The following is a 17219-nucleotide window of genomic DNA, read 5'->3' as shown; positions in this document are numbered from 1 at the left end:
TCACTTTTTGTTTTAAATCTTTTTTAATAACATGGTAAATTAATGATTTTTTATTGGATGACCGTGTAAAACTATTTTATACTATCTGTACATATTTATTAAATTCAATAATTATTTATAAATTAAAAGACTAATAATATTAACATTCTATAACATAAACTAATAATATTTTTACATTATTTTATCATTTAATCTTTATGTCTTTATTATTTTTTTTTTTTGTATTTCTTAACTCAGTAGCTCAAATCCCAAAATCACAAAGTTGAGGGCAATAGTTCTTTCCTTAACACAATCACTTCAAAACAAATGAAATTTATCTTGCTATACCCCCAATTATACATGTCATCTCCTAAAATTTATGAAAAGATCAAATTGTCCAACCAATTTTCATTACCACATTTTCACAAATTTATGGGAAGAACCAAAATTTTTAAATTCTCTGACAATACCGAAAATTTTGAAGGCGTACCGAAAATTTGGCGAAAACAAATAAGATTTACGGTATATTTTGTAAAATTTCCTGTATATTGTACCGGGAATTTCAAATTTTTTGGTATTTTTGTACCAAAAATTTTAAAATTCCCAATATTATCATTTATCGATATTACCGAAAATTTTGAAATTTCCGGTACCTATTATCATACCGGAAATTTCGAAATTTCCTGTATTTCAATTTTTTTTAAAAAGAAGAAGCTATTTTTCTTATATTTTTAAATTTTGCAGTGAGGACCAGAGGCATGGACAGTTCTATTGTGGGATTGATCATCGATAGAGCCGGTGCGGTTGCTCAAGTTGCTGATGAGGCGCATGCCTTAGAGCCACGTGCTGGACGACTTCCTCCGACCGTTTCTAACCGGAAACGGAGGGCTGGTTCAGGATCAGATAGTTCAGGATACAGAAACCACCACTCGTGCATCTACGGAGCCATCAGTACACACTGATGGAGGTTTCCTCGGAGGACCTTCTAACAGGTCCGTGTTGACGGGATACGCTGACCATGTCGTTTATAGGATAAGGCAGAGCGAGGTATGTAATATTGGTCTCGTTTAAATGCTTAATTTTTATGTTTATTACGCGATTCAATGTATACTAATTTGTTTTAATTATATTATTTTGTTAAAGGAGCGTCTAGTTTGAAGGTCGCTTCTCACAGGACGAAGTTGAAGAGCTTCTTCGAGAGTCTGATGCCTGAACAGGTGAGGAGGATAGTTGAGGATTTCCATCTGATGGACTTTCCTGGATTCTCCTTGACGATGTTGGACACCTCCATGTTATCAGATTTTGTTGAGAGGTGGCACCCGGAGATATCATCCTTCAATCTTCCATTTGAGGAGATGACGAGGATGCCCTCTTTCACATTCTGATTGCTGGTACATATTTTACACCAGTTTATAAGGACCAGGCGACGACGGTGCACTTGGGTATAGATTCTTTGGAGGTTGATGAGGTGGATGTGCTACTTGAGTTTGGTGAGCTCGGGGCTTCATCTTAGGATGTCTTCGTTGAGGACTACTTATCAGGTGCTTGTGGATGCAAAGAGGTACCAGGCTGCCGCTAGACCATACATGCTACATTTAGTGGCATGTACTCTCCTTGCAGACAAGTCTAAAGTTTATATAGATGTTTAATACCTTTCTCTATTCAACGCCCTTGACACCCCATGTAGGGCTTGGGGAGTGGCGACATTGATGATGTTGTATACGACACTTGATGTTGCATCTCGTCCTGACACGAGATAACTTGTTGGTTATCTGAGCTTGTTACAAGTATATTATAATTTATTAGATGGTTTTGTGTTTAATTATTTGGGTGAGTTTATTTGATGGTTTTTATTTATGCAGTGGTGGATCTACGAGCACTTCCGTCACATCTTTGAGCGGAAGATCCAGCGTGTTATGGCAACTGACCCATGTGCGAAGAGGTGGAAGGCCAAACAGGCCATTCCAGGAGGGTTGATAGAGTACAGGCGGAGGTTGGATGCTCTGACCTTGGATGATGTCATTTGAACATCATATACAACCCCCATCGTCCTTTCGATGTATCTACTTTTATATTCAGGGTATGTCAGATGGGAGAGCCATATGGCTAGACACTTGCCTGAGAGGTGTCTACGCTAGTATGGTTATATACATGGCATCCCACTTCCGGTCTCAGAGGCTCCAACTGGTGACATTGATTGATGGTTTCAGAGTCACATCATCAGTTCCCCCTGTGAAATCATTGATACAGACGTTGAGGTTCAGGAGCCTGGGCAGTGCGAGGATGGATACTTTGAGTAGTTCCAAAGTGTGTCACACCCTAGGGTCAAACCACCTGCCACATCATCTGATGTTCTAGGGCCTTCAAGTATCAGGAATTCTTTTGATCCACCAACACCACCTCCACCCCCCGTAGGTGACCAGAACAGCCGCCTACAGTTCATCGCCGTTCACTTAGATAGCCTCATGGATTTGGTAAACCCTGATGGTGAGGTTCATACTATTTTAGCTAGGTTGGCAGATATTTCCCGTGGAGGGCCTATGTAGATTTATTTTTTTATGATTGTATTATATGTATATTTTGTACAGACATCTTTTTTATTGCATAATCTTTTTTGCTAGTACATGTTTCGATTAGATAAAGAAAATAAAATAACATGAATAACAAACAAACATAGTTAACAAAACATCAGATAACAAACAACAAACATAAACAGTACTCCAAAACATGAAAACCTAGGCACTAACGAATGACTCTAGACGTTTCAGACACTTCATTATGTCATCCATAGATCTTCGGATATGCGCGTCCAACTCGATCGAACCTTTAGTTATCCTACGACGAAATGATTTCCACATGGCCTTCACATCTTCATCATTCTTCAACTCGATTAGGTTGTATTTCACCCTTCCATTTGTATCAATCCAGTCCTCCTGAAACTCGATCTTTGTCACCCTTCTGTTATCGGAATTAGGCAACAAATTATTCAATGTTTCTTTCAAGGTGGCAAAGGATTTGGGGCCATATGGAATTTTGGTTTCAACAACAGAGTTGCAGCCATTGAAATACACTTCTACAATAATCAAATACTGAGGAAGAGACACTTTTGCAATCAAGACCCTCCAAAAGTGTCGACAAAATCTAAACCGTTGAAAAAAACCTAATATTTAAACATCCATAAATTTTAGTTATAAGAAATTTCTGATACTGTCCAAAAAATTGAAATTTCCAGTGTACTTGAAATTTCAAATACACCACTGAAAATTTCCTCGTACCGAAAATTTAGTAGGGAGTACCGGAAATTTCGTCTGGAATTTCTTTGTATCTCATCAGGGATAAAATTGAAATAAAAAATAGGAGGGGGTGACATGTATAACTTAACGGGTGGCAAGATAAATACTCGAATTTATCGAGAGTTAATAATTGATACTTCATCGACTAACTTTTCTATCCAATACACCCCCACTTAAAAGTTAAAATCATTTCAGAAACAATATCCACTTCTATATGTTATTTATTATTTAAAACGGAGACTTATTTTAGTCTCTAAAAAAATCACAAGACCTAATTTAGACTCTGTTTGGTAAGACATATTTTTAAGTTTATAGCTTATACTTTATAGCTTATAAGTTCACATGACAATTTAAACATGTTTGATAGCTTATAGCTTTTTTGTTAGCTTATAACTTATTTTTCGTATGCTATTTCAAATAACGTTTTAGCTTATAGCTTATCATTTTTTTTTCTTTTTTATCTTTATTATTTTAGTAAAAACTCACTTTTATCCTTTATAATTTATTGTAATTTGAAATATAATAATTACGTATTAAATATCTTTTATGTTATTTTACACTTATAAGTTATTTGAACCGCTAATTTTATCAAACACTTCAATTAGCTTATCAACTTCAGTCTCAATCATCAGCCATAAATTATAAGTTATCAATCATCATTCGTCAGCTATAAACTATAAACTAGTTTATCAGTCAACCACTATTTTTATCAAACAAACTCTTAGTCTCTTTAAAATAATTTTTTAGAGACAATTATTCCTGAGAAAAAAAATCCTCCTCCAAAGAATAATTTAGAAAAATGAAATCAACTTCAATCTTCAAGAAAAATTAATCGGAATAAATTTAAATAACTTTTAGTTCTCAAGACTTTTATTTTAATCACATATAAAATATTATTTATGAATGATTATGATACACTGACCGCATATTTGACCCACACTAGTACAAAAATGTTAATTTACACCCGTTTTTTATTAAATTTACACCCATTATTTTTAATAAAAATCGGGTGTATATCCACAGGGTGAGAAATGTCTAACGAATTTACACCCGTTATTTTTAATAAAAATCGGGTGTAATTGGGCGTAATTACGTTTTTAATTACACCCTGTTTTAATACAAATCGGGTGTAATTGAGCGTAATTACGTTTTTAATTACACCCTGTTTTAATAAAAATCGGGTGTAAATGGGCTTAATTACGTTTTAATTACACCCTGTTTTAATAAAAATCGGGTGTAATTTAGCGTAATTACGTTTTTAATTACACCCTGTTTTAATAAAAATTGGGTGTAATTGGGCGTAATTACGTTTTAATTACACCATGTTTTAATAAAAATCAGGTGTAAATGGACTTAATTACGTTTTAATTACACGTTTTATTAAAAATCGGGTGTAAATGGACTTAATTACGTTTTAATTACACCCTATTTTAATAAAAATCGGGTGTAATTGGGCTTAATTATGTTTTAATTACACCCTATTTTAATAAATATCGGGTGTAAATATGTTCTTAATTACCCCTTATTTTAGTAAAAATCGGGTGTAAATACGTCATTTATGAATGAACAATTATATCTATTTACACCCTATTTCATAAACACCATTTAGTTATATTTTATTTTCAATCATAATATTGTAAATACTATAAAATCATACACACAAAAATCATATTTTAACTAAGTCAAAATATTTTTAATATTAACCAAAAATTATACAAAATCATGTACAGTCATAATATTTCAAGTATTATAAAATCATACACATAAAAATTATATTTTAACTAAGTCATAACACTTTCTTCATATATAATTTTACGCCTTGCTTGACGGTTAGCTTCGGTGTTCTCTAATTCAATTGAATCCAACCGCTTTCCACATGTAGCATTGGATTTATCCATGGCCAAAATACCACGTCCTGGCGAAGCAATTGTTTTCTGTATGCAAAAAAACAAGACACAAGAAATTATTACAAGAGCCACATGTATCAATGGTAACCATACCGAGCCGTTGATAGTGCCCCTCCGAGAATATGACAAAAATGCCCGTTCAAGAAACACAGAACGAGGACTATCAAAATCACTAGTTGTCTTAGAAGACCTATTCCTTGAGTGAGCTACAGTATGAGTATCTACACAACAATGTTAAACCCATTAATTTATTATCGTTTCCTCTTTCTCTTAGAGATAACTTAGTTATATAAACTAAAAACAAAATCCAAAATTCTACATTTCTTAAACAAATAAACCTCGTACACGATTCACCAGCTGCGGTGTTTCGACCGACAACAAATTCTACATTTCTTAAACAAATAAACCTCGTACACGATTCACCAGCTGCGGTGTTTCGACCGACAACAGTAAACGACATAGCAACTCTCATCAAGCTGTCGTTCAACAGAGCCATGGAGATCATCACTACCAACAGAGTTATTCCACGCGGGGACAAGCCATGGCACGTGACAGTGTTGTTGTGGACATGAAAGGGTTAAGAGAAAGAGAATATGGTGAAGTGGTTAAGAATAATATTAAAATGAAAAATGGTAATGAGGGGATTAAGGTTTTTGGAGATGCTAAGGTTGGATACTATGTTGATGTTGGTGGGGAACAACTGTGGATTGATGTTTTATATGAAACACTTGAATATGGACTTGCACCTGTTTCTTGGGCAGATTATCTTTACTTGACTGTTGGAGGAACACTCTCTACTCTAATGCTGGAATTAGTGGACAAACCTTTCGTTATGGACCTCAAATTACTGTTCATCAATTGGATGTTCGCTCTGAAACCCTATTACCTTAAATGGTCCGAATTGACATTTATAAACTTAAGAAAAAGACAGTTTTAAGAAAAAAAAGCTGAGGAATTTCGCTCTGAAACCCTATTAGGGTCTGCGACAGTGGTTTGGACTGGAGCCTCAATTAGAGGCCACTGTAACCGCTATTGTTGATATTTCTTCATCCGTGAAAGAATGGAATTACAAAGTATGTCAGAGCTGTGTTCTTTTTATTTTACTAGCTCTGTTTTTCACTTTCTTCATCTAAAAGTATGAAATAATGTGTTAATATTTCTAAGTATTCCTAACTCATGAGCCATTACCAGAAAACAAGTTATTTCTAGCAGTAACCATTTCAGAAAAACCCATAATAATAAACATACCAGAAGTTCCAGATTTAGCTATGGTCCCCAAATTCTTTATCAAATCCTCCTTTGTCATACCAATACCTCTGTCTCTAATAGATAGAATTTTCTTTTCCTTATCTAACTTAATCTGTTGCAGTACATAATAGAATTTAGTTTCACTAAATAAACTACAAAAACAGCACTAAAACATATTTCACAAATCGCCGTCATAATTTACAAAGAAATAAACTATAGAGAAATAATTACTAAAATAGATAGAAGCTTATAAATAAATATTTAGCTAAACTAACCTGGATTTCAAGCTTGGCGCTGTCACCTTCACCCAAAATCTCTTTAACAGTTAGAGAAAGGAACCTAATGTTGTCCAATGCCTAAAATAGACAACTCATTTCCCATCAATACAAAGTTCATTTTCAGTATACAAAATCAAAATGCAACAATTTTCCAATTCTAAATAAGCTTACATCAGAAGCATTTGAAATAAGCTCCCTAAGGAAGATATCTTTGTTACTGTAAAGCGAATTGATGAGAATATCCATAAGTCGCGAAACTTCGGCTTGAAACTCAAACTTCTCCGCGTTGTTTCGTAGCGATCTCTTCGAGATCGACTCCGCTTCTCTTCATTCAACAAATTCAAACACCAAAATCACAAATCTATACATAGAAACAAAGATTGAACTTCTGGTATGTTTATTATAATGTGTTAATATTGGAGACTGTTGTGGCGCTTTACCAGTAAGCATTTCCAAAAGGAGGACACCGAAACTGTACACGTCTGATTTATGAGTGTGTTTCCGAGTTTCGATTACCTCGGGAGCACGGTACCCTGAGGTTCTGGAAGGGGTCGCAGGAACATTCATGATTGGTGTCAGGCCGAAATCTGAAATGCAGCCATCGTTATCTTGGCTTATGAGGACATTCGAGGATTTCACATTTCCGTGTGTGAATTTTGGACCGCCAACTGAATGTAAATGTGCAATTCCATTATTTCGCTACATGTTGGCATGATTCATATAAATAAGTGGGACTAAAGTAGGTGCTTCTTAAGCCAAGCCATCCATCTGGTGGCTCCCAAGTTGAAAACAGAGTTTAACATGCAACTGTTGATACTTGATATGCTAAACACTATGAGGACAGTTCTTTGAATTTGAAAGTCAATCATTATTTCATTAAAACGCAAAATGCTCCACTCAAATTACTAATAATTATGCCATTAGAAACTTTTATTCTACTCTCACCGTTCGCTATTGCACTTCTGTAGTGCATTTCTGGTCTAATCTCTATGTTGCATTTCTTTCATGTAGTGAGACAACTATTCATAAAATTTCAAATTTGAATAAATCAGAATCAAGCATGTATACAGCATTTTACAAACACTTAGGGATTTGTTCCTACTACCTTATCTTACGGGACACAAAGCAGTCTATGGTATTATAAACATGATATTCCAATATTGCAGGTTAACTGTACCAGTACTTGGCACAGTTGTATCTTTTTGGCTGCTGATCTCTTAGGTCCTTCATTTTCGCTGATCTACATTTCCATGCAAATTTCTGTAGTCATGAATCACGATCAGGAACTATTCCGTAAGAAAAACATATCACAAAAGCCACATATTACATATGCCCCAATAATGAAGAACCACAGGATTTAAAAATTACTCTTCAGGTCATTTAAGAGTGAGAGGTTGATTGAAAGGGTGATGATTTTCCCAAACAAGTTTAAACATTAGAGCTTTAGGACTTTACTTTTACATAAAAATGAAACGTTAACTCATATGGTTGCCAGAACTTAGTATAATAATTTAAAGTTCATTTCTTGTATTTCAAAGTATGGTCGAATTAGAGTTTTATAATTCAGCAAGAGTCATCCCTCAAGTATGCCACATACTACACACTTCCCTCACCAAAGAGTGTCTCTCTCAATCTTCCCTTGCCAAAGAATTTAGATATTTTTCTTCAGTTAAGTCTTATAATGTGTTGTTCTAATTTAACAACAATAACATACATTGCTTAAGTAAAAGGAACCATCACTCATATCACTCTAACTATAACGGAATTAAATTGACATTTATAATATCATTAAACATTAAACATATATCAAGCTTTCATTGAATTAGTACAATTTCACTCGGTTCTTTTCTTTTCAACTTCAACAGTCATACCTGAAGTACAATTTCGTTTCTTTTCAACTTAATTCACTTGCTTACTTGAGTTAAAATGGAAATTTATCATGGTAAAGTGCAGGAAAAGTAGATTGAGAAACCAAATTTCCAGTTTTTCTTTTTTAAATAACCAAATATACTAAAAACACTCACATCCGAGCACAAGGTATACCCGAAAGGAGGAAAAAACAGATTACAATGGACATACTGCAACATAAACCAAAACAGCAGCAGAGCTAAAAAATCAAAGGGAAAAAACCAATAGCTAACAAAAGCTCCTAACAAAGGGAAAAGACTCAATTTCCGTTTTTTCATTTGAAGTAGCAGAACTGGCAATTCCAGTGTCTTAATTTATCAAATAGAAGGTCAAGCCATCTTAACAGCAAGAGTAAATACCAAACCACAATAAAACCTATGTAAAGTTACTTAAATGCACAAATTTTACATTTTAATTCATCAAACATATTACAAAATTTATGTACCTTGTGTCCTCTGCTTTGCTTCTCGACTGATCCTTGATTTGCAGTCTGTCCTTGCTTTCCAGCCAGTCTTCAACCTTTTGAGAAAACAATCTAGTATTCATGTTGGCAGCGTCAAACTTCTCTTTAATTTCCTTATTTTCTTCATTCAAATAGACGATAGTATCTTGTGCTTCATGCAATGCACCCTGTAACTCATTAATCAATCTACTCATTCTATTATTTTCTTCTAGAGTTTCATCCTGAACTTTCTTGGTCTCAAATAAATCCTGTTCCAAGGCCATCATATCAAGCTTCATAGTTTCAACTTCAAACTGAGACTCCATGGATGAAAATGGTTCATCCAGTTTCTCCACGGACAATGCTGATAGCTCTAACTCCGCTTCTTTAGTCTCTAGCTCACGAATCAAAGAAAATTGCTTTGAATTGGAGATATTCAGTTCCTCCCTTAAGGTGAAAACTTCTTTTCGTAAATCTTCCATCTCCTTGAACTTCAAATCAAGATCGCAAGCATGCTCTTTTAGATAGTTCACTTCCGTGTTTTTTGCACTGAGTTGATCCCGAAGATAATCTGTATAAAATAAAAAATAAATCATGCCAATTAAAGAGCACCAAAACCTCAAAATTAAATATGGGAATCAAATACATATTGAAAGGAACTCTATTCATTTCTAGGATTGGATTTTTAAAGTCTGTACATACTTCTGTCCAAAATATTCTGACTTCCTTCATTTCAGACCTCCTTGTCATTGAATATATTGTTATCTCAACTAATAAGATTCAAAATGTTAGAAGGTTTTTCTTCCCACATATTTTGATGTCTCGCTACAAAAAACGCCATGTCTAATGTTTCATAAAATCATTAATTCAAATTAAAAGCGATTGAAAGATAACCCTGAAGCAACATGTACAACGAGGAATAAAGGGCCACAAGCAGATCTAATTACCTTCGATTTCGAGAGAAGTTTGCCACAACTTTCCTAATAGATGTTTCCTTTGTGCCGGTTGAAGTTTACAACCAGTGCAATACATGAGATCCTAAACCTTTACACCCTATCAAATTCAAAACACTCATGTGTAAAGAGAGATACTACATGATGAATACAATTTTCCTTTATACATAATCAACAAATGAAAGCCCGTACAGAACTAGCATTCAAAATGAGGTATATATAAACATTTTCAGGCAAATTTCCAAGACTAGTCGGAATTGAACCACTAAAATGATTATGAGACAAATCAAGATTTCCTTGCAAACTCGACAATTTTACAATGTCACTAGGAATCAAACCATGAAAATCATTGAAAGAAAGATCAAGCTTTTCAAGAGAAGACAAACCAGCACCAAATCCATTAGGAAAAAAGCCAGTAAAATTGTTCCTACTCAAAACAAGAGCTTTAAGTCTCTTACATTCAAGAACTGAATCAGGAAATGACCCGTTAAAGAAATTCTGAGACAAATCAAGAGTTTGAAGGTACTTAAGATTCTGAATCTCATTTGGAACAGACCCGGAAAAGGAATTTCCATAAAGCACCAAACATAAGGTACAAATTTTCGCCACTCGACCATGTTTATTTTGCCATCTTGGTTCAGGTCAGCGTCCATGAAAGTCTGGCCATGAAAATTATAATGGTGAAATGGCGCACAAATTTTACAGCCAATGGAAATCTATGGCAATTATAATTGTTACAATTAACTAGTTCATATAGTATAGTAGAGCCTAACTTGATAAAACATAAATAACAGTTTAATAAATGCATCTAAAAAACATACCAAATTGGTGAGTTGAGAGCGGTGGGTCAAGCGTCGACCGGCAGTCAGTGAGGGTAATAATCCCATACTTCTTACAACTATTCTTGTTACCATGTGCTGCCATTAATCCTGCTGCTGTTATTGCTCCACACACCGATAGGGAGGTTAGCGAAAATCCCGAGCCAACGGTTGTATGCTGGAGATGAGAAGCGAGATTGTGGCTGAGCTCATGGATTGCCAAGAACAGATTATGGTTGAGAAATGAACCGAAAAAATAAGCTACTAGAAGTATCTTCAGCCATCCTGCATCCTTAAGTACAATAGCAGTACCAAGCTGAAGTAAAACAACAATACTAATCTGCAAAAAAAACAAAACAATTCCAAAGATCATCAACATGCAACCTATCATATTCAATCCAGACAAAATACGTTTCAAATCTCTACCACAAACTAATATCATCTGCATTTACAGTTTACAGAATCTCCAACTGTAGAACCAATTCAAAGTTGTTAACTTAGTTTTTTGTGGTCCCTATAATCACATGTCAACTTGAATTTTAATATCTTTAGCAGCTTTTCATAATAAGGGTGTGTGTTCTCTTAAGAATTTAAGACAGATCCCACATCTTTATGTCTCTTTTAAAATATGGATTTCACAATCAACATCAAATTCGACACTAACATGAATAATCAATGTACCTCAACTAAAACTGTTACATAGACTAGACACATTGAATATTCAATAAACCTAAAATAATTGAATACAACCACATGTGTCGTGTCGGTGTCTAACATCAACGTGTAATAATTCAAAATACTAGAAGCAAGTAAATGCAACCGACACGAGAGCCTAAGAGACGCTTGGTGTCAGACACCTAGATGCCTTCAACTTAAAATGTCAACTAAGAACCAATTCTTAATAATAATATAAAATAAGTGATCTTGCCTATAAAATACAAACATCAGAAACAACACTGATCACTGTCATAATTGGCCATCATGAATGATATCTTCCTGGTGTGAGTTAAACACAATGACTAAATATCATGAATTCATTCGACTATTTTAAAAAGTTTTATAACATCAACAAATCAGAATAAATATCTATGAAACACATACACATAATACTAATGATAAAGAGGAATTACGAATTGGTACCTCAAAATCGAGGATGGAATCGAGATCGATACCAGATTTTACATTTTTTAAGCTTTACACTATAAGTTGTGTCAATCCAGTTGTCTACTGTTAGTTACAGGTTGTTATGTGTTAGAAACTCAGCCAAAACACTCACCTTAAAATGTGATGCTAAAGATGCAGGGGTTGGTTGAAAGAAGAATGAGATTTAATCAATACAATTTGTTTGGACCTATACAATGAATTTGCATCATTTCAAACAAAATTACACATAGCAATAGGAACTAGTTTCTGAGTATAAAACCCTAATTCTTCAGCTACCAATGTCGCTCAAAGTATAAAACCCTAATTCTTCCTTACCAATGTCGTCACGAAATGGTTTCCTCTCAGCTTCGTTGTCGTCACTGCGAAATGGTTTCTCTCAGCTTCGTCGTCACTGCGATAGTTTCCTCTCAGCTTCGTTGTCGTAACTGTTTCGGTGAAGTGAGAGTGAGCGAAGAGAGCTTCGTTTTTCAGTGAGCGAATGGTGTCGTCACAGCAAGTTGAAGGGTATCGTTTGACAAAATGGGGTTTAGAGAAAGGATTTCGTGAAGCCCAAAATCAAACTTCGCACAAACCCAAAATCAACCTCTTTTTCCAATCAAACTTCGATGAAACCTCAAATCACCATTGCCATTCATTGCCTGAAGTAGCGCGCTAAAGAACAGAGAGTTAGATTGAAAAATGGGTTTCTTGAAAGAGTTCAAAATACGTTTCGTGAAATAAGTTGATTGCAATTACTGTTTGAATAGGAAATAGAGAAAGTATTTTATTATGTTAATAAATTTAAAGTATTATGTTTAAAGTATAATGTTTCACCTATTAAAATTTAAAATAAAAAAAAACAATTACATATTAATTTACACTCGTTTTTTGTTTAAAAGGAGTAATTGAATTTTGATTATAATAATATTTTTAATTTAAACCCGTTTTTAGAATATAGGGTGTATATTGTCACCTCATAATATTTAAAATGACATGTTATTTACAAAATTGCCACTATATTTCTAATTTACACCCGTTTTTAGTATAATGGGTGTAAATTTTAAAATTGTATTAATCTATTTGTACTAGTGCCACTTGCCAGAATTGATTCCCGAATCTATCCCGGTGGTGATAAACCAAAAAAAAAAAAAAAAATAGGTCTTGTAATTTTTCTACAGCCTACAATAAATTTTTACCATACAAAAATATAATAGCTCTATTTAATAATAATTACAATATTTAAATAAATAAAATAGTTAAATAAAATATATAATATAAGTCTAATTAATTATGTGTCAAGAAAATTCAATGTGATTAAAAATATCTACATAACATGTTGATTACAACTTATAAGCAAAAAATATAAAATTTATATTCATCAAGAAAGTTTAAATTTTTGTATTCTTTTTTAAATATATTTTATAAAAAGATGTAAAAATATTTTTGGCTTCTTGTTGTTTATGGAAAAAATAAAGAGAAATTAAATTAAATGTGGTCTACATTTAATTTTATTTTGAAAAAGATGAATTTTATAAAATATAATAATTAAATGAAATAAACTAATATATTTTTTCTCATAACTTTAACAAAAAAATGAATATTTTTTGCTAGGGTAGCAAAAACGGGTCCGGCCATTCGAGCCTGTCTATTTTGTCCGCAGATTTTGGCGGGAGGGACCAGTATTTTAGATCCGCATTTTCTAATATATCGATCTCGTCCATTACATTTTTAAATATATTTTGCAAACACGAAATTAACATAAAAATTTATAATTTTTAAACTTAAAATGTGTAATTTTCGCAGATCCGTTCCATTTTGTTCTACACTCTTTATTTTTTACTGAGCAATGACAAAATTTTAAGCATGCAAGCTCAACAAAACCTACTCCACCTCGCCATTATTTATAGACATTTGCGGGACAAAGTTAAAAGGAACGGGTATGCTAATTTACCACATGTAATTGTTTGTTTATAAATTACTAGCATGGAGGGAGTGAGTATAAATTAGCATGGAGGGAGTGAGTATGTTTGTGTAGTCAACACAAAATAATATATTTCTATTATGTTTGATGACAATTTATTTTTTATCATGAGATTAATTATTATGCACAGTTATTTCATCATTATCATCTATTTATATTATTTTATAAATAATAAATAATTAAAATAATGTAAAACTTTTTTACATTAAATTCTTTTATAAATACACAATTTTTTGAACAAAATACCTACAGGCTTGGGAGAAAAAGATGTCTGAGTTGAGGCCACTTGCTACAAAGGCTTGGGAATGGCTAGTGGGTGTCCCCACAAAACTATGGTGTAAGCATGCTTTTAGTTATTATCCAAAATGTGATGTATTGATGAATAACCTAAGTGAGTCTTTCAATAGTACCATATTGCAGGCTAGAGATAAACCTCTCATCACTATGTGTGAATGGATTAGGAATTATCTCATGAATAGGGTAGCTGTTAGTTTAACCAAGTTAGATAGATTGAAACATAAGATCATGTCTATGCCTAGGAAAAGATTGGACAAGGAAGTTGTAATAAGTGATAATTGGATTCCTACTTGGTGTCAAAACATGGTTTGACAGGTTAACCACACATTTGATGGTCATCAATTCATTGTTGATCTTAGCAACAAAAAAACATGTACTTGTTGTTTTTGGGAACTTGTAGGGATTCCATGTGGGCATGTCATAGCTGCTATGAGTTATCTGAAATTAGATCCAGAAACATTTGTGGATGACTGTTACAGTTGAGAAACATATACTAAATGCTATTCAAATAGTGTGAGTCTCACAAATGGAATGGATATGTGGCCTAGTGTTGAAGTTGAGGATATGCTTCCATCCACATATAAGAAAGGTCCAGGAAGACCAAGAAAACTTAGGATTAGAGAGCATGATGAAAATGGATCTAGAATGAGAAGGCATGGTGTGAATTACATGTGTACTAATTGTGACAACATAGGACATGACTCAAGAAAATGTCAGAGTCAAGAACAAAATCCAGCAACATTAAAGAGAAAGGTCAGTACTTAATTTAATATGTTGATTTTTGTTTATATTTTTGATTATGGCATACATTAATAGTATTTGTTGATTGTTGTTTATGTTTTTGATTGCTTAGAGGAAAGCACCAAGGAAAGCCCCTTCTAGTGATGATGTTCCTGCCCCTGTTACTGATGATGTTACTGCAGAGGTGGATTACTTTGATGGTGAGATTGATGCACAAGTTGAATCAATGGTGGCCTCGGTAGAAGCTGAATACCAAACAACCCAATCATCTGAGATAGTGAATCCAACAGACCAAGAAAAAGCAAGTGGGATCTAAGAAGAATTGAAAACAGACCATGGATGTTTATGGCATTTTGATTGTAGACCTATGGAGGTCTATTTTGTATCTTTATGGCATTTTGATTGTAGTTTATGAGAGTGTATTTTGTATGTTTATGACATTTGTAAGTTTAGTAACAACTGACAATGGTATTTATTGAGTTATGATAATTGCAATTTTAGTACCAATTTACAAGTTTAACAATTTACAAGTTATTAGTTTGACAATTACATTTTACTGGTTTACAATCAACTTAGTTTAACATTTACTGGTTTACAAGAATACATAACAATTATACCAATTTGCCATAGTTTTGTTGATTACAGACCAGTTACATTCTAATGTAGTAAAATACGAATAACATACCAAATATACCAAGTAAAACACATGGTTCCAATTTCATTCATTTCAATGTTCATACAAAGAGTACAACTGAATTGATACAATTCATAGTATTTCTACAACAAAATCTACTTATTACTAAACAACCCCCCCCCCCCCCCCCCAATTTTTACACTTCCAATTTTTACACTTCCAATATCTTCTTCCTGGGTTTGACTTCGATTTCGACACAAAAAATTATATAGGAAGGTGGTGCCCACAATTTGGAGCTTTCCGTCCACTGCTATTGATCTCAGAACTTACGCTTCCGACCATTGATTGAAGCTCGTGTATAGGTTGATGTCGTAGTTGTTAGCTCCGCACAAACCCTAGATGCAAAGATAATCTCAATTCAACGAAACAATTTATTTTCATTTTAATTTGTTTTGTTTTACATGATAAATAATGTTAATTGGATTCAATAATAAAAATAATTGGAATAAATTACACCTAAGCATGAGTTATACTAAAAATGCTTACATGGCAATGACAACTCAGCAAATTAAGTAACCAAATTCACTAAAAGTATACAATGTGAGAATCTCCATATTACATGGATGGAATCTGCGTTTTTTTTTACAGGATTGTTTTTGAGATTCGCCCTAAATGACAAGGGGCAATAAGATGTTTAACCCTCGAAAGAAAATCATCATTGTTTTTAGTCTTGTTAGGTTGGCTTGAGTTGAGAAATTTTTAGGAGTTTTGAACCCTATTTTTCGTAGCACCTAAGGCTGCACTATTCATTTGAGCCAAGCCACTTTGTTGCCTCGATCTAAAGCACTATTTTTGCTTTAAATTTGTGATTACTGCAAAACTGCAAGTTAACCTGTTTCCAAAATTCAAAGCAAATGCAAAGTAAAAATGGCTTTTAAATTGAGGTACACATTCAAAGAGCAACCACCATTTAAATTTATCAAATGCAGTACCAAGTTCAATGGCAACTTGCAAATATAGGGAGCATCAAGAAGAAGACACAATTGATTTTTGAATACATGCCATTTGCATCAATTTTTAGACTACAAAGGAAGACTAAATTCAAAATGATACAAGGTCCTTAAATTACAAGTTTTCAAAGGGATGCAAGTTAGTTGAAATTACATAATTCTTTAAACTACAAGAAAATTCTCTATTCAAGGCAAGCTCTTCATGAGCTGCATTCTTCATGAGTTCTCTAGAAACCTACAATTATTCAAAAATGGCTGAGTTAGTAAACCCAAAATAAGGAATACCCATTATTGATCTCAGTAGTGATATTGAGATCAGCAACACTGATTCCCGCACTAAAGAAGAAATGATTCATGCGGGGAATAAGTCACTTCCCCTTACTAGGATAGAAACGAGCTCTTGATGTCTTAAGATTTTGTACAGAGACAGTGTCAAATCACTTATGATTCTAGTCTTTAGTCCATTAAAAACATAATTCAATGATTTCCTATTTTACTTATTCAAGCAGGGAGCTACTACATTCAACAATAATAATCAAATTATCAAAAAATCCTTAGTAATTCGGATGTCCTATATATTGACAATC

The 17219-nt window shown here is 33.5% G+C and overlaps 2 protein-coding genes and 2 long non-coding RNA genes across 11 annotated transcripts; 2 read left to right on the top strand and 2 right to left on the bottom strand.

Annotated features, from left to right (window-relative positions):
* Positions 1 to 743: 743 nt before the first annotated feature.
* LOC131647959 (uncharacterized) lies at positions 744 to 2519 on the top strand. Its single transcript, XR_009298004.1, has 3 exons — positions 744 to 1026; positions 1123 to 1540; positions 1842 to 2519. It is a non-coding gene; the product is annotated as an uncharacterized LOC131647959 (long non-coding RNA).
* A 3908-nt stretch (positions 2520 to 6427) lies between these two features.
* Positions 6428 to 6942, bottom strand: LOC131653619 (uncharacterized). Its single transcript, XR_009299117.1, has 2 exons — positions 6877 to 6942; positions 6428 to 6783 (listed from the first exon to the last, which is right to left on the bottom strand). It is a non-coding gene; the product is annotated as an uncharacterized LOC131653619 (long non-coding RNA).
* A 19-nt stretch (positions 6943 to 6961) lies between these two features.
* LOC131653618 (uncharacterized) lies at positions 6962 to 12716 on the bottom strand. Of its 8 annotated transcripts, XR_009299116.1 has the most exons (6): positions 10830 to 12079; positions 10467 to 10667; positions 10003 to 10108; positions 9758 to 9825; positions 9059 to 9626; positions 7728 to 7965 (listed from the first exon to the last, which is right to left on the bottom strand). XR_009299116.1 is itself a non-coding variant. In XM_058923862.1 (5 exons), the coding sequence occupies exons 3-5, from the start codon at positions 10085 to 10087 to the stop codon at positions 7932 to 7934; spliced, it is 687 nt and encodes a 228-aa protein (XP_058779845.1). In that variant the 5' UTR covers positions 10088 to 10667; positions 10830 to 11166; positions 12306 to 12716; the 3' UTR covers positions 7728 to 7931. The 8 variants fall into 8 exon arrangements, 4 of the variants coding, with proteins under 4 accessions (XP_058779845.1, XP_058779848.1, XP_058779847.1 ...); XR_009299113.1 differs by lacking the exon at positions 9758 to 9825 and adding an exon at positions 6962 to 7373 and having other exon boundaries at positions 7811 to 7965; positions 10003 to 10667; positions 10830 to 12075; XR_009299114.1 differs by having other exon boundaries at positions 10003 to 10667; positions 10830 to 12084.
* LOC131651088 (uncharacterized) lies at positions 12321 to 14730 on the top strand. Its single transcript, XM_058920759.1, has 4 exons — positions 12321 to 12434; positions 13773 to 13925; positions 14203 to 14511; positions 14563 to 14730. The coding sequence occupies exons 1-4, from the start codon at positions 12321 to 12323 to the stop codon at positions 14728 to 14730; spliced, it is 744 nt and encodes a 247-aa protein (XP_058776742.1).
* Positions 14731 to 17219: the final 2489 nt, after the last annotated feature.

This window comes from Vicia villosa, linkage group LG2 (assembly GCF_029867415.1).
Source record: "Vicia villosa cultivar HV-30 ecotype Madison, WI linkage group LG2, Vvil1.0, whole genome shotgun sequence".
NCBI lineage: Eukaryota > Viridiplantae > Streptophyta > Magnoliopsida > Fabales > Fabaceae > Vicia > Vicia villosa.
The sequence above is the reverse complement of the archived record's forward strand: the minus strand, read 5'-3'. Positions and strand labels throughout refer to the sequence as shown.

Bases quoted from the DNA above. Each gene is read 5' to 3' on its own strand.
- LOC131653618 (XM_058923862.1), bottom strand. From the start codon at position 10,087: ATGTATTGCACTGGTTGTAAACTTCAACCGGCACAAAGGAAACATCTA. The intron at 9,627-10,002 runs GTAATTAGATCT...TATTTTATACAG, and splicing joins AACTTCTCTCGAAATCGAAG to ATTATCTTCGGGATCAACTC. The intron at 7,966-9,058 runs GTACATAAATTT...TCATGACTACAG, and splicing joins AGCAAAGCAGAGGACACAAG to AAATTTGCATGGAAATGTAG.
- LOC131651088 (XM_058920759.1), top strand. From the start codon at position 12,321: ATGGTTTCCTCTCAGCTTCGTTGTCGTCACTGCGAAATGGTTTCTCTC. The intron at 12,435-13,772 runs GTGAGCGAAGAG...TAATTTTCGCAG, and splicing joins ACTGTTTCGGTGAAGTGAGA to ATCCGTTCCATTTTGTTCTA. The intron at 13,926-14,202 runs GTAATTGTTTGT...AAATACCTACAG, and splicing joins GGTATGCTAATTTACCACAT to GCTTGGGAGAAAAAGATGTC.